General features: G+C 45.7%; 1 protein-coding gene across 4 annotated transcripts in view; it reads right to left on the bottom strand.

Annotated features, from left to right (window-relative positions):
- PCDH15 (protocadherin related 15) overlaps positions 1-14,058 on the bottom strand; it is a 673,791-nt gene that overhangs the window by 14,092 nt on the left and 645,641 nt on the right. For all 4 annotated transcript variants that reach the window (XM_027661020.1, XM_027661021.1, XM_027661019.1 and 1 more), the window contains 2 exons: positions 7,514-7,729; positions 3,467-3,555 (listed from right to left, as the gene is read on the bottom strand). In XM_027661020.1, the coding sequence (XP_027516821.1) occupies positions 3,467-3,555; positions 7,514-7,729 (305 nt within the window). The remainder of the gene's footprint in view (positions 1-3,466; positions 3,556-7,513; positions 7,730-14,058) is intronic.

The following is a 14,058-nucleotide window of genomic DNA, read 5'->3' as shown; positions in this document are numbered from 1 at the left end:
TGATTTATGCACCTCAACTGCATCCAGCAGCTGAGACAAGCTAATTTTCTACCACTTCATGGACTGTGGAGAAGAAAAAAACCACAACTGCAGGGAAACCATCCCCGTTCAGAACCATTTCCCTGAAAAAGCACCGTGTGTTCCAGCTCCTAGACATAAAATTTATTATCTCATAGGCTGTGATTAGACATAAAATTATATGTGATGCACAATGTACATGTGATGTATATTAGGCCCTATAATTTATGGCAATATTTAGTGCTGTAATATACAATATAATATCTCTTTTAAGTGCAACCATAGTTTCTCTGCATCAAAGCAGAGCTCCTGTGAGGGATGATGGCAGTCAACTTTATATATGCAAACCATTAAGTCAGCAGCTTCAATGTTCATATTCCAAAACACTCCCTCAGTAATATCTCCAAAGATCAGCACTTGATTTTACATTTGGATTTTCAGGGAAAAACATTCCTGGTCACTTTTGCACCACGTTAAAGGGTTCAGCCTGGATTTTCTTTAACAATGGAAACGCACCATTCTTTTACAAGCATGGAACTGTATGAGAAAAGTACGAGCAAGTGAAGGAAAAGACTCCAGGAGGCTGCACAGGGAGGTGTATCCTGGTATCCTGGGGGCACCAGGAGAGCATTGGCAGCAGGGCAGGAAGGGGATCCTGCCCCTCTGCCCAGCCCTGGGCAGGCACATCTGCAGGGCTGGGCCCAGCTCGGGCTCCTCAGCACAGCAGGGCCAGGGAGCTCCTGGAGCAGGGCCAGCGCAGGCTGCGGAGATGCCCAAGGGATGGAGCAGCTCTGGGAGCAGCAAAGGCTGAGGGAGCTGGGGCTATTCAGCCTCCAGAGCAGAGCCTGAGAGGGGCCCTCAGCCATGTCTGGAGGGGCTGCAGGGAGGGGGCAGAGGATGGAGCAGGCTCTGCTCGAGGGGGCCCAGCAATGGCACAGGAGGAACGGGCAGGAACTGATGCCCAGGAAGTTCCAGCTGGACAGGAGGAAGAACTTGTTGGCTGGGCAGTGCCCCAGCCCTGAAGAGAGAGCAGAGAGGGGGTGGAGTGTCCTCCCTGGGGCTATTCCAGAGCTGTCTGGACACACTCCTGTGCTGTGTGCTCTGGGCTGGCCCTGCTGGAGCAGGGAGGTGGCACCAGATCCCCACTGTGGTCCCTTCCAGCCTGACCTGTTCTATGACTGTATTTCATCAAAACACTCTTTGTAAGCCACTCCATTATTCCATTTTAGAGGAAATGATGCAACATCTCTAGACAACAGTACAGAGGAGTTTACTCCACAAACACTTCTATTACCTACAGGAGGAACCCAGGTCTCTCTGGGTAATGTGGAGTATCTGACTTAAGGCAGAGTTTTAAGTTGCCATCACATGAAAAGTAAAGAACTAAATGCTCTGAGAACGACCCTGGCTATTTAATTCCAGCTGAATTTCAGGAGTGGGACTTGATGATGCCTGTGGGTCCCTTCCAAAGGAGGATATGCTATGATCCTATGAGATGCTGATCCTTGCCCACCCAGCAAACGCTCCCAAAAACTTCCACATTTACAGAACATTCTGTCATCTGCCTCCACCAAGTTTTCTGAAGGAGAGGAACACACATCGAATTTTCCACTAAGCCTCAGCCTAATTTCTCTGCCACCTCCTGTAGCAGCCAGAAATGGATTTACCTGCACAGCCACAACAACAGCAGGTGAGCAAATGGCAAATGTGACACTGATGTTCAGTCCAGAGGATGTGAAAGGAAGATGTGCCCATTGCATCCCTCAAAAAGCTTCAACTCCTGAGCCAAATGGACAGGGAGGTTTTAAATCTTCTCATCTCTGCTGTGCTTTCTTTATGTGGACCATTAACCCCCACACAGCCCTGGGCTGTGCTGAGTAAGCCTTTCCAGTGTGGAAAACACTGAATTATGTATTTCTTGATACCTCATAACCCCTGGTAAAAAACCTCCCCAGGCAGCTGGGGAGATCCTGGTATCATTTGTTCTATGAAGTGGTTTAAACCACTATTTATTTGATGGTGAAAAATCACTGTAATGTCAAAAATGACCCAACTACCCTCTCTTCCCTAACATTCGCCATCACCAAGTGCTGCAATTGCTGACTAAATGTTATATTTTCAGGGATTAATATTTACAAAATGAGAGGAGAAAGAGCTGAGTAACCTCTGTAGTGACTCATTCAGTTCACAGATCACAGAATGGTTTGGGTTTGAAAGGGGTCTTAAAGACCATCTAGTTCCAACTCCCTTGCCACAGACAGGGAAACCTTTCACTAGACCAGGTTAATGATACAGTCTTTTCCTCTGTTAATGAATTACACATTCCAATTTTATAAATTAGTGCACTATTTGAAGTGGCCAAAGTACTTCAGTCTGAGAAGCTCTTCAAATAACTTGGTTTCCCTTTGCCTGTGGTTGTATCTTCTGTCCTTGAAAACTTATTCTTAGAAGAGAAATTCTTTAGTTGCACTTGCTTGCTCATGGTGTTTGTGAAGGTAAAGACTCCCCAAGCTGATTTTGGGAACTCAAAACCTGGCCATGATTTTTTTTTTTTAGACTTTGTACTCACTCAAAAACTCAGTTCCCTGTGAAATACGGAATCATGGAATCATTTAGGTTGGAAATGACCTCTAAGGTCACCGAGTCAAACTGTCACCCCAGAACCATGTTCACCACTAAACCACGTCCCCAAGTGCCACATCCACATGTTTTTTTGAGCAGTTCCAGGAATGGAACTGCCCTGGGCAGCCCCTTCCAATGCTTAACCACCCTTTCTGTGAAGAAATGGTTGCTCCAATCCAACCTAAACCTTCCCTGGCACAGCTTGAGGCCATTTCCTCTCATCCTGTCCCTTGTTACCTGAGAGAAGAGACCGACCCCCACCTCATTAGAACCTCCTTTTAGGAAGTTATTCCTAGTTCTAGGAAATGGGATCCATGTCAATGAAGCCTATTGCTTGAACAACTTCATCTAAATCTCCAGGAGCAAATCCACCAGTAATTTTTCCTACTCCCGGGAAGCTGTAAGCCATTCACTGCTTTTCCAATGAGGAAATCCCATCATCAATCCCAAGGTATTTAAAATTCCATGGAGAATTAAAGGTACCACAACAGTCAGGATGGACCAGACCTGAGAAGTGCCTCTCACTGCTGATTAAATGGACAGAAGAGTACAAAGATCATTTATAAACTATTTCCTACGGTATTTTCTATCCCACATTGTCTAATCCATGGTTTTAAGACCCCAAGCACACAAAATTGTCTTTGTCTCCCAAAAAGAAGCCAGAACTGCAAGCCTGGCTCCTGGAACCTGATGATGCTGTGGTGCCTGAGTGCAATTATTGGATCAAAGGGATTTTAGCTGGTTTCAAATATTTCAGCACTCCTGCTGGATCTAATCCCAAATCCAGTGAACTGTCTGATATTTGTACAGGAAATAAATTAATTACCCTATGAGTTGATCTTTGTTTTGCTCCACGAGGGTGGGAGGAACGTTGGAGACGATGACCTGCATATCCAACTGATTGACCACAGAGACCTGGAAAGAAAAGAGGGAAATTCAGTTGGCACAGCATCCTCCCCACACACCAAGAATGGAATCACCACTTCCCTGCCTCCACAGCCACGCACAGATTCCTCCTTTTAATTCCAAACGGGGGAGCTGGGAAATCTCTCTTTGCTTGGCAGCCAAAAGCCATAAACAGCAGGTGAAGATTTAACCAGAAGCTGTAATTGCAGCTCTGCGTCAGAATTAGAGATTCTTAAGGTGGGGACTGCAAAACCTGTTCTTCATAGTTTAGACTTCACTCCCAGAATCACAGATCTCCCAGGGGCCATATCCAAAATTACTTATGAGCATTCTGACGACAGGGAAATCCTGCCCTGGAGACATGCAATGTGCACCAAGGTAAATGGAAATACAAGATTAATTCAACTAAATTAATGATATTTTGTTAGAAAACCATGAAGGAAATTGCTTACTTTGAAGTTACCAGTGAAAGTTTTTATTTTAATCTCCAATTGCTTTAACCTCTCCCTCTATACATCGTAAAACTGTTCATAACTGTGTATATTTTACAGTTGAGCTCTTTCCTTAAAAAAAAAAAAAAAAAGGAAAAATGCCTCTAATCCACTCAATACTTGTGTGCTTTGTTGAAATCAAATTAAATTCCAGTTTTCCACCAAAGCACAGACTGAGCTCAGAACAAATCTCTGGAATTGGCATTTCCTACTACAAAACCAACGTCACTCCTGGGTTTCCCAACGTCAGGCTGGACAGTCAGTGTGCAAAAGGGACACCACACAGCTCCTGAGCCATGTCCCCCTCAATCCTGGGAAGGATTCTGGAGGAAAATTTGGAAAAGTAGGCCAATGTGAAACCCAATAAATTTAAAAATCAAGAATTAAGTTGATTCTAAAAGAAATAAACAACGCCTGATTTTCAAAAGAGGAACCCGAGCCCTGTAATCACTGCAGCAGAAAAGCCACAATACCCTTCCACATCAAACACTGATTCACCAGCTTTGAAGCTTAATTCAACTTTAAATATTTAAATGTTCTTGAAATGTCATCAGGTGCCCTGATCTGGCTTCTGTGTAAGAAGAACAGAATTATAATGAACTCTAAATAAAATTTAGACTAAAATCATGCAACGGAACTCTAACAGAATGATCAATTTAATAGAATTAATGACATGAGCCAATTCAAGCAACCACTGTGCTCCATATGCTGAGTGTTGCATAAAGGCAACACTGCAGACAAAGGCAATAGTTCTTTTCACATTCCAGGAATCACAATTATCACCACTTGTTCCTATACAAAAACATGGATAAACACATTCATGACGAGCTACAGGAAACCAAGGGTGTTGGATAAAAATCAAGCAAAATTGGAGGTTTCTAGAGGAAACTTGCTTATTATCCACATTTGTAAAGGCAGGGAAAGCATAAAATTGTTGATAAGCACTAGCCCATAAGTGATATCCCTTTGATCCCAAGATTCATTCATTAGGTAGTTCCTGAGTTTTAAATCAAGGCAGAGCCTACAAAGAGTCTGGATCATTATATGGCACCGAGGGATTCCTGGGAGTAGCTTATGCTGAGAGTTGAATGAGGAAAGGGGCCTTGCAGCTCCCCAAACCCCATTTGGTTAAAGATGATATCCTATAAAGAAAACTATGACATCATATCTTATGATAGTGAATATTCACTATCTACACTTAGTACCTTTAAGTGCTTCCTTGCAGCAAACTCATTTTAAAATGTAGTTTCTTATTTCTTCCTGTTCTCTCACAGAGGCTTAAAGAGGGAAATGCCATCAGATGGAACCAAACTGTCTCCCCTCAGACATCTGACTCGAGCCATCAAGCCAGTTCCAGCCATCAGGAGCAGCCCGGTGTCCATCACATGGACTGTCTCCACCAGCATGAAGACCTTCAACCAGTGGATTTGGCAGGTCATGGTGCTCACAGAGCTGTGCCAGGCTCTGAGGAAGCTCCTGGTTTCAGTTCTGGAGGATACCTTGCTCAGGTTCTTCCTCTGGTCGTGTCCTGCTTCTTCCCCCTAGACCTCCTCCCAGTGCAGTCCTGTCTCCTTCCCCCACATCTTATTCACTTGCACAAGAGTAACTAAATCCATTTTCCATTTCTATGTGCACTTCTTGAGCTGGGATTGAAAGAAAGAACACCTGCCAGGCTGAGCACCTGAGCCACAGTTTCAGCAGGACAAATCCTGTTCAAATCTTGAGAAAGGATCTTCACATATGGATCTCACTTGGGGCATAAAATCAGAGCATCACAGAATGGTTTGGGTTGGAAGGGACCTGAAAGATCATCCAGTCCCATTTCCTCCATGGGCAGGGACATCTTCCACTAGCCCAGGTTGCTCCAAGCCCCGTCCAACCTGGCCTTGGACACTTCCAGGGATCCAGGGGCAGCCACAGCTTCTCTGGGCAACCTGGGCCAGGGCCTCCCCACCCTCACAGACAACAATTTCTTCCCAATATCTAATCCAAATCTACTCTCTGGCAGTGGGAAGTCATTTTCCCTTGTTCTGCCACTCCAGGCCCTTGGAAATAGTCTCTCTCCATCCTTCCTGCAGATTCCCTTCAGGCCCTGGAAGGCCACAGTTGGGTCACCCCAAAGCTTCTCCTCTCCAGGCTGAACAATCCCAACTCTCCCAGCCTTTCCTCCCAGCAGAGCTGCTCCAGCCCTCTGATCCTCTTGGGGCCTCCTCTGGACTGGCCCCAGCAGCTCCATGTCCCAGCTTTCAGTGGGATGGTGTCAATCTCTAATTGTCTCTCCAGCCACTCTCAGCTTCCATGCCTTGCTCAAAGACAGTGGGTGCACTGCCCATCACTCACCCAGACAACCTAAAGGGACCTCTATAAATTAATGAGACATCCTTCACTTTCTAATTGAAATGTCAATACCTTCTGGCTATATTTTAATATGCCATTACTGCCCAAATTGCCTGAGGGTGCCCTATCATTTGAGGAGGTCAAGCATGAGGACGTCATACATTATGTTTATTTGGTGAATCCCTCCATAACTCAATGCCCCAAGTGTTATGGTTCTCATCTGTATCATTTGACAGTGTTCCCATGAAGTGGATAATGCACTTCATCCCTGCCACATTATGCTAATATTAAGCCAATCCATCATGTTATATGGGCTTTAAAGAAATTTAGCTCTGATGGTTCCCGTGACTGGACTAAGTCAATGTCCTTTACACAGCAAAAACCCACGAGCTTGAGGCCTCAGGTTGGGGCCAGCTCTGAAACAGGGCTTTCCTGGAAACTTAGAAGTATGTTCTTAGCCCAAATTATTCCTTGAGGCTCCCTTTAGACATGAGAAAGTAAGACGTGGCCAACTAGGACATGGCCAGCAGGGACATGGAGTCATGGAATCACAGAATGGTTTGGGTGGGAAGGGACATTAAATACCATCCTGTTCCACCCCTGCCATGGGCAGGGACACCTTCCACTAGCCCAGGTTGCTCCAAGCCCCATCCAACCTGGCCTTGGACACTTCCAGGGATCCAGGGGCAGCCACAGCTTCTCTGGGCAACCTGGGCCAGGGCCTCCCCACCCTCACAGAGAGGAATTCCTTCCTAATATCCCATCTAACCCTGCCCTCTGGCAGTGGGAAGCCATTCTCTCTTGTCCTGGCACTCCAGGTCCTTATAAATAGGCCTGGAAGGCCACAATCAGGTCACCCCAAAGCTTCTCCTCTCCAGGCTGAACAATCCCAACTCTCCCAGCCTTTCTTCCCAGCAGAGCTGCTCCAGCCCCCTGACCAACCTGGTGTCTCCTCTGGACTCACTCTAACATGTCCTAAAATCTTTTGCTTTAGAAAGGCAAAAGCTTTATTTCAGTGACTTAAAAAATTAAGCACACACAGTTCATGGCTTTTCTATAGGTCTGCCTGGAATTAAACTTTACATGGTGGTTAAATTTCCTCAGGAATTATTCCCTAACGATGCCTGGCTCATACTTACAAGCACTTCTGCTTTGCTGCTCAGTCCTTTTCCATAATTGTCAGTGGCAATGACCTGGAACTTGAAATAGGATCTCCTCATGTTTTTGAAGAGCATTGCAGTTTTGATCAGCCCTGTGTAAGCTTCAATCACAAAACCTTCTTTGCCATCCTTGATGGGGGGAATGATGAGTCTGTACTGCATGGCACTGTAATTCCCAGTGTCTTTATCATCAGCCTGATGGGGAAAAGAAAACAAGCAGAGGCAAACAAGGTAAATATGCAGGCAAGGAATCATTAACCTTGTCCTTTAAATAAAGTTATATATTGGTCCAGCAAATTTCTTCCACTCTGACATTTAAAACATTAGATCCCAGAGTGCAGATATTGCTGGTGCTTTAAATGGTTCATTTAACTTTGCTGCTCACAGTTTTGCTTTTCCAGCAATTTCTTTCTCCTCTGTTGGCACTAAACTGCTCCAAAAGAAAGAAAAAAAATTAAAAAAAAAAAAAAAAAATTGACTGTTCAAGTCTGCAACAATATGTAAGAACAGTTAAATTCTGAGAAACCTCCACTGCCAAATTCTTGTTGAAAATTCAATATCAAAGAAAAAAAACATCCCAGCAACTTATTCACAAACTTATACAATGAGAATGTTCTCTCTCTTCTTAGAGATATTCTGCACAGGCAGTTTTGGAGCAAATAAATAAATCTTTTTATTGAAAAAAGAAAGGAATGAGTGGCATTCCTGCCCTGGTGCACAAGGACCTGCTGTGCAGATCCAGAGCTGCCCTGGCACTGTCCTGTTGCTGATTTAGGATGCAGACTTGGCATCCATCAGGCAGCCCTGGGAGCTGTTATTCCACCTTCCTTGTGCCTGCCAACCCTGGGTAGCCCCATCCTGGCCTCTCCAGACCCATTCCTTATGCTCCTGTTCAGCAGCCAGGAGCTGTGTTCAGAGGGGAGTGTTTCTGAGGACCCTTCCAAGGCTTTCCCGTGCTCCACGTGGGAAGGGTCAGTGAGATGGAAGTTAATCACTGCCTGTACATTGTGCACTCACAGGCTTGGGCATCACCTCAGCATGTGGGGCACCTCAGCAGCTATCACCAGCTTTTATCAAAGCCTTGGCAAGGCTTCTAAACCTGTGGCTTAAGCTCCCAGGGCTGCCTGGTGGATGCCACAGACCCTGACTAGGGAGAAAAAACAGCCCTGACTTCAAAAAGGGGCAGGTCTTGGTGTAAAATCCATGTAAAATCCGTGTAAGATCCCTACTTTACCTGATTTAAGAACAAAACATAATCACAATCTAGTCAGGGTTTGTGGCAGCGTTAAGAGTTCATACAACCACAGAATATCCTGAGCTGGAAGGGACCCACAAGGATCATCCAGTCCAACTCCTGGCCCTGCACAGACACCCCAGCAATCCCACCCTGTCCCTCAGAGTGTTGTCCGAACCCTCCTGGAGCTCTGGCAGCCTTGGGGCTGTGCCCACTGCCCTGGGGAGCCTGGTCAGTGCCAACCACCCTCTGGGGGAAGAACCTTTCCCTGAGATCCAACCTGATCCTCCCCTGGCACAGCTCCAGCTGTTCCCTGGGTGCTGTCCCTGGTCCCAGAGAGCAGAGATTGGAGCTGTTTGCCCTGATACGCCACTCCTGCTAAAAGGGCTTCATCTGTGCAAGGTCATTAAGCCTTCAGTAGGTGGCCATTAATCATCATTAATTGTTTCCTCACCAGCAGAGAACAACATCTTTACGGTGGAAATTTTTACTGACTCCTGTACTGTCTTCATTTTCGGATAATTTCCAGGGAATGCCAGCGAGGAGACGCACCAGATCCAGGTACTCAAAGCTGGATGTGCTCTCCATGCTACTCCAACTCCTATCAGCCCAGATGGAATAGGCAGAACTATGCAGCACTTAAACAATAATATCCAGCCTGGTTTAGCTGGAGACAGCAAATACTTTTCAAACAGCACATCACAGAGCTGCAGAGCTGCCCAAAAATGAGCTCCCACAATGACACCGGCTGTCACTCATCACTGAGACAGGACTGCTTGAAATGGTCCTCACATCCTCTGGGAATATTTTGTTTGCCTCTAAATTGATAAAGCTTTATCCAGCTCGGCTACCAAAAGCATAAATATGAAATGTGTTAAATTGCTTTTGTTCTCTAGCTCTGGAGCTTGCTTTTAAAATCCAGATTACTGCCTCTTGGGTGATCTCAACCCCCTTTATTAGCGTTTTTAGGGAAGATGGGGGAGGTTAAAAGCTTTCTGAAATGTACCCCATTCTGTCAGTCAAAAAAAGTAAAGATATCAGTGAGCTTTTCCAGAGCACTCCTGCTTTCCAACTGGCACAGGGAAATACAGCCCCAAAACATCCTGGAGCCAGCAGGCAGGAGCCTGACAGGTGGATATCAGGACTAGGCAAATTTTTGGCTTTCCTTTGACAATTAAATTCTGAAGGAAGAACTGAATGTGAAAGCATGCTGTGCTACAGAATCATGGAATTGGAAAAGACCTCCAAGACCATCCAGTCCACCCTGTGCCCGATCCCCACCTTGTCACCCCTCCTCAGAGCACTGAGAGCCACATCCAGTCATTTTCCTGAACACTTCCAGGATGGTGTCCGGTTCCCTGGGCAGCTCCTTCCAATGTTTAACCCCTCTTTCAGTGAAGAAATTTTCCCAAATATCCAACCTGAACACAAAGAAGTGGCTGGACCTAAACATCAGGTTGATATTTGGATGGGGAGAAAAAAAGACAAAAATTAAGCCAGCACCTCAGCTGTGCCTGGCCATGGGGCCACTGGAAGGGGCCACTGGAAGGGGCTGTGCCCAGCCTGGGGCAGCCCCAGCCTCTCCTCCCAGGGATCCCTAAAAATCATGAATATATGATAACAATCAAATCTTTCACTTCAAGTACCTGTTCTTAACCAAACACCGTGGAAATCTTCAAATTACAACTAAAAGAGTGCACAGGATTGCTATTACTACACTGTTACTACTAAAGTTACTCTTACTAAAGAAACATTTCAAACCAGCCTGATAACAGAAACAAAGCATCCTTGCAAACATGCAGACTGTTGGTTACAGAACCATTCAAAGCAGCTTCTCTGGATGTTTTTTCGGATCCATTTTGTCAAAGTGTTGTAAGAGAGTTTTATATCCTCCACAAACTCAGAGCTGAGGTCAGGGAGCCTCTGCCTGTGGTAGCAAGGGATACTGGAATATGTAAAAAAACCACTTTATATTGATGCAAAGCAGGGAAATTTTTAAAATCATCACTTCCTTGCCTCATACCGACCAAATCTTTGTGTGTGGGTCCAAGGCCAGGCAGGTACCTGGAGAGGGACTGTTTCCAAGGGCCTGGAGTGAAGGGATGAAAGGGAATGGTTTCCCACTGACACTGTGTAGGGAGGGGATACTGGAAAGGAATTGTTCCCTGTGAGGGTGGGGAGGCCCTGGCACAGGTTGCCCAGAGAAGCTGTGGCTGCCCCTGGATCCCTGGAAGTGTCCAAGGCCAGGTTGGATGGGGCTTGGAGCAACCTGGGCCAGTGGAAGGTGTCCCTGCCCATGGCAGGGGGTGGAATGAGATGGTCCTTAAGGTCCCTTCCAACCCAGACCATTCTGGGGTAAGTTCAGCTTGTAGAACATAACTCAGGTTAAAGCCAGGAACAATCCAGAAAAGACCTGTGTGGACAAACCCACTGGCTTACCCACAGTCCTCTTGGCATGTCAGTAATGGAGCTGGGGGGGGAAAGACAAAGGAAATTCCAGTAACCCCACACAGTACGTGTTTGAGCAGGAGGCACAGAGCAGCAGGTGGAGCAGCAATATCTGATCCAGCTCCCTGAGGTTCATCACTGTAGCGAGACAAGTTTCACAGTGGCTGCCCAGCTAAGTGCCAAAGGCTCTCTGGAGGTGCCCTGTGGGATGAGCATTACACCCTTTCAATAAAAAGCCAATTTCTGTGGTAAAATGGATTTGTTAGGTTGGTTCAGCTGGGTCAGAAGCCTGTCATATTTGTAATATTAGCAAATTCTCTCTCAACAGAAAGATACGGCTTTAAATAGCAGCTTGTTTCAAATAACACCAGAAATCAATGTCACCTTCAGCATTTCACCCGTGTCAGGGGGGGACTAAGGATAAAGAACATTTGGATCCAAATGAAGGTATCCATTCCCCAGGCACAGACACTACCTGGAGTCAGCCTTTCTGAACAAACATCAGCACTCTGGAGTCATTGCTCAGAAGCAACGAAATCTTAGTTTTGCAGCTGAGTTTAACGCATCAAACTCCAGTGAAAGAGGCATTTTAGAAGCTCCAGCTTCTAAAATCCTGCAGCTCAGGTGCCCAAAGCTTGCAGACAGGCTATGAGTTAATTTTGCAGAAGTTCTGAGAACTCAGTGCCACTCCAGAGTAATCAAACAGCCTCAGCATCGCTGCAGCTCAGGCCATTTCCCTCCCAGAAGCCACCTACACAGAGACGAGCAAAACAGGTGCAGAACAGCCCGGGAAAAGGATCAGATTCCAGTTTCGAATGTTTTAATTTCGTTGTTTCCATTCCCCCGCCTCATCACTCAGACCTAACAACGCTTGGCACGAGGCTCGGCTCGGCAGGACCACCAGGGAGAGCTTGTGAGCCGCTGACAGGAACGTACCAAACTTCTTTAATACACGGTGAGGATGTTTGCTGTTCTTGTAATTTGTCCTGAAGGTAAATATTTTTGACACTTCATTAGGAGGAGATCTACAACATCTCAAGAGTTGCATTAGGACTGTCAAAGAAGAGAAAGAGCTACACTTAATCTTAATAGTACAGCAGCAAATCTGCCTTTTGTCATGTGCAAGAAATACAGATGTCTCCGAAACTCTGCTGTGATTGAGGGCTGATAAATATGGATGATGTTAGGAATTACCAGGCCAAATTCCACCCTCCTGTGACTGAGTGCAGGTGTGCCCACAATGAGGGAGTTTGTCTTGCATCACCTCCAGCTCCTACCCATCAGTGAGGGAATGGGTTCAAACTGAAAGAGGGGAAATTGAGGTTGGATGTATGGAAGAAACTCTTCCCTCTGAGGGTAGGGAGGCCCTGGCACAGGTTGTCCAGAGAAGCTGTGGCTGCCCCTGGATCCCTGGAAGTGTCCAAGGCCAGGTTGGAGCAACCTGGGCTAGTGGAAGGTGTCCCTGCCCATGGAAGAGGTTAAACAAGATGATCTTTCAGGCCCCTTCCAACCAAAAACCATTCCAGGATTCTATGGTTTATTGAAAAGTTATTGACAGGGTTTTCTTATCATTTTACTGGCAGATATCTCTCTTGGAACAAGAAGACCAATAAGCCAATAATCCTTGGTATGGAAGTATATAGGACTCATTAGAGCTGAGTCAAGCTGAAAATGAGAGATGAAAATACATGAGCCAAAAACTGGAAGCAATAGAGAGATCCCTTTAGTGGTGCCTCTGTAACCACTCATAGTTTCCCTGAGTATAGAAGTTTTTTCTGGTGTAATAAATAGAATCATAAAAGTTGGAAAAGACCTTTAAATTCACCAAGTCCAACCATCAACCCACCACCACAGTGTTCACCACAAAACCATGTTCTCAAGTGCCACATCCACATGTTTTTTGAACACCCCACACAGGTGGGGACTTCACCACCTCCCTGGGCAGCCCCTTCCAATGCCTGACGACCCTTTCCACAAAGATTTTTTTCCCTAACATCCAGTCTAAACCTCCTCTGGAACAACTTGAGGCCATTTCCTCTCATCCTGACTATTAACACAAGCCTTAGAGGTCCCACATGAGCTGTCCCTGAAGGCTGCTCAAATATCTCACAGCTGGGAATTTGGTGTGAAAAAGGTGAAGTTTGAGGAGCAGATGCAAAGCTACAAATTTCTGAGGCAGCCAAAACCAAGGTGATGAGCAGCAGTTCAAAAGGAGCCAGGGGAGAGTGTAAAAGAGAAGAGAAGTGAAAAAAAAAAAAAAAAAAAAAAAAAAGGGTAAACTGCAATAGCTACAACAAACTTAGTGGCTTAAGTGTCTGTAAATCACCAAGCAAAACTGCCTCTAAAACAGGCCAGTGGCAGCTGTGGCTGCAGAACTGCAAATCTGCAACAATCTGTAAATTCCTGACGGCAAAAATGGTCTTGTTCTAAAAGCAATTTTATGTGCCAGCAACTAATTGGGAACAGTTGAAGCCGCCATCTGCTAGGAAGAAGGGAAAAAACCCCTCAGCAGCACAGTCCCATCCATTTTCCATGCCCTGTTAGCATCCTCGGGCTCCTGATTAAGGGTGACCCTTCCAGGGAGACTGGGAAACATTTAAAATTAACAATTGCATTTAATTCTAAGCAGCAAGTCTGAATTGAGCCCCCGCTGATAATGCTAAAAGCTGGAATCAGCCCACGGTTATGCAACAGCTTGAGGAGTTACAGTCAGTGATGATTTTAATGCTTTTCCACAGAACTGGCAATTGTTGGTGACAATATCAGAGTGCTGTTGCCATGTGGGATTAGTTTTACAAGTCTCCCTGGAGGAGGGGATAAGTGTCCAACCACAGGGTTGTGT

The sequence above is a fragment of the Corapipo altera genome, unplaced genomic scaffold (genome assembly GCF_003945725.1).
Source record: "Corapipo altera isolate COAL_440 unplaced genomic scaffold, ASM394572v1 133, whole genome shotgun sequence".
Lineage (NCBI taxonomy): Eukaryota > Metazoa > Chordata > Aves > Passeriformes > Pipridae > Corapipo > Corapipo altera.
The sequence above is the reverse complement of the archived record's forward strand: the minus strand, read 5'-3'. Positions and strand labels throughout refer to the sequence as shown.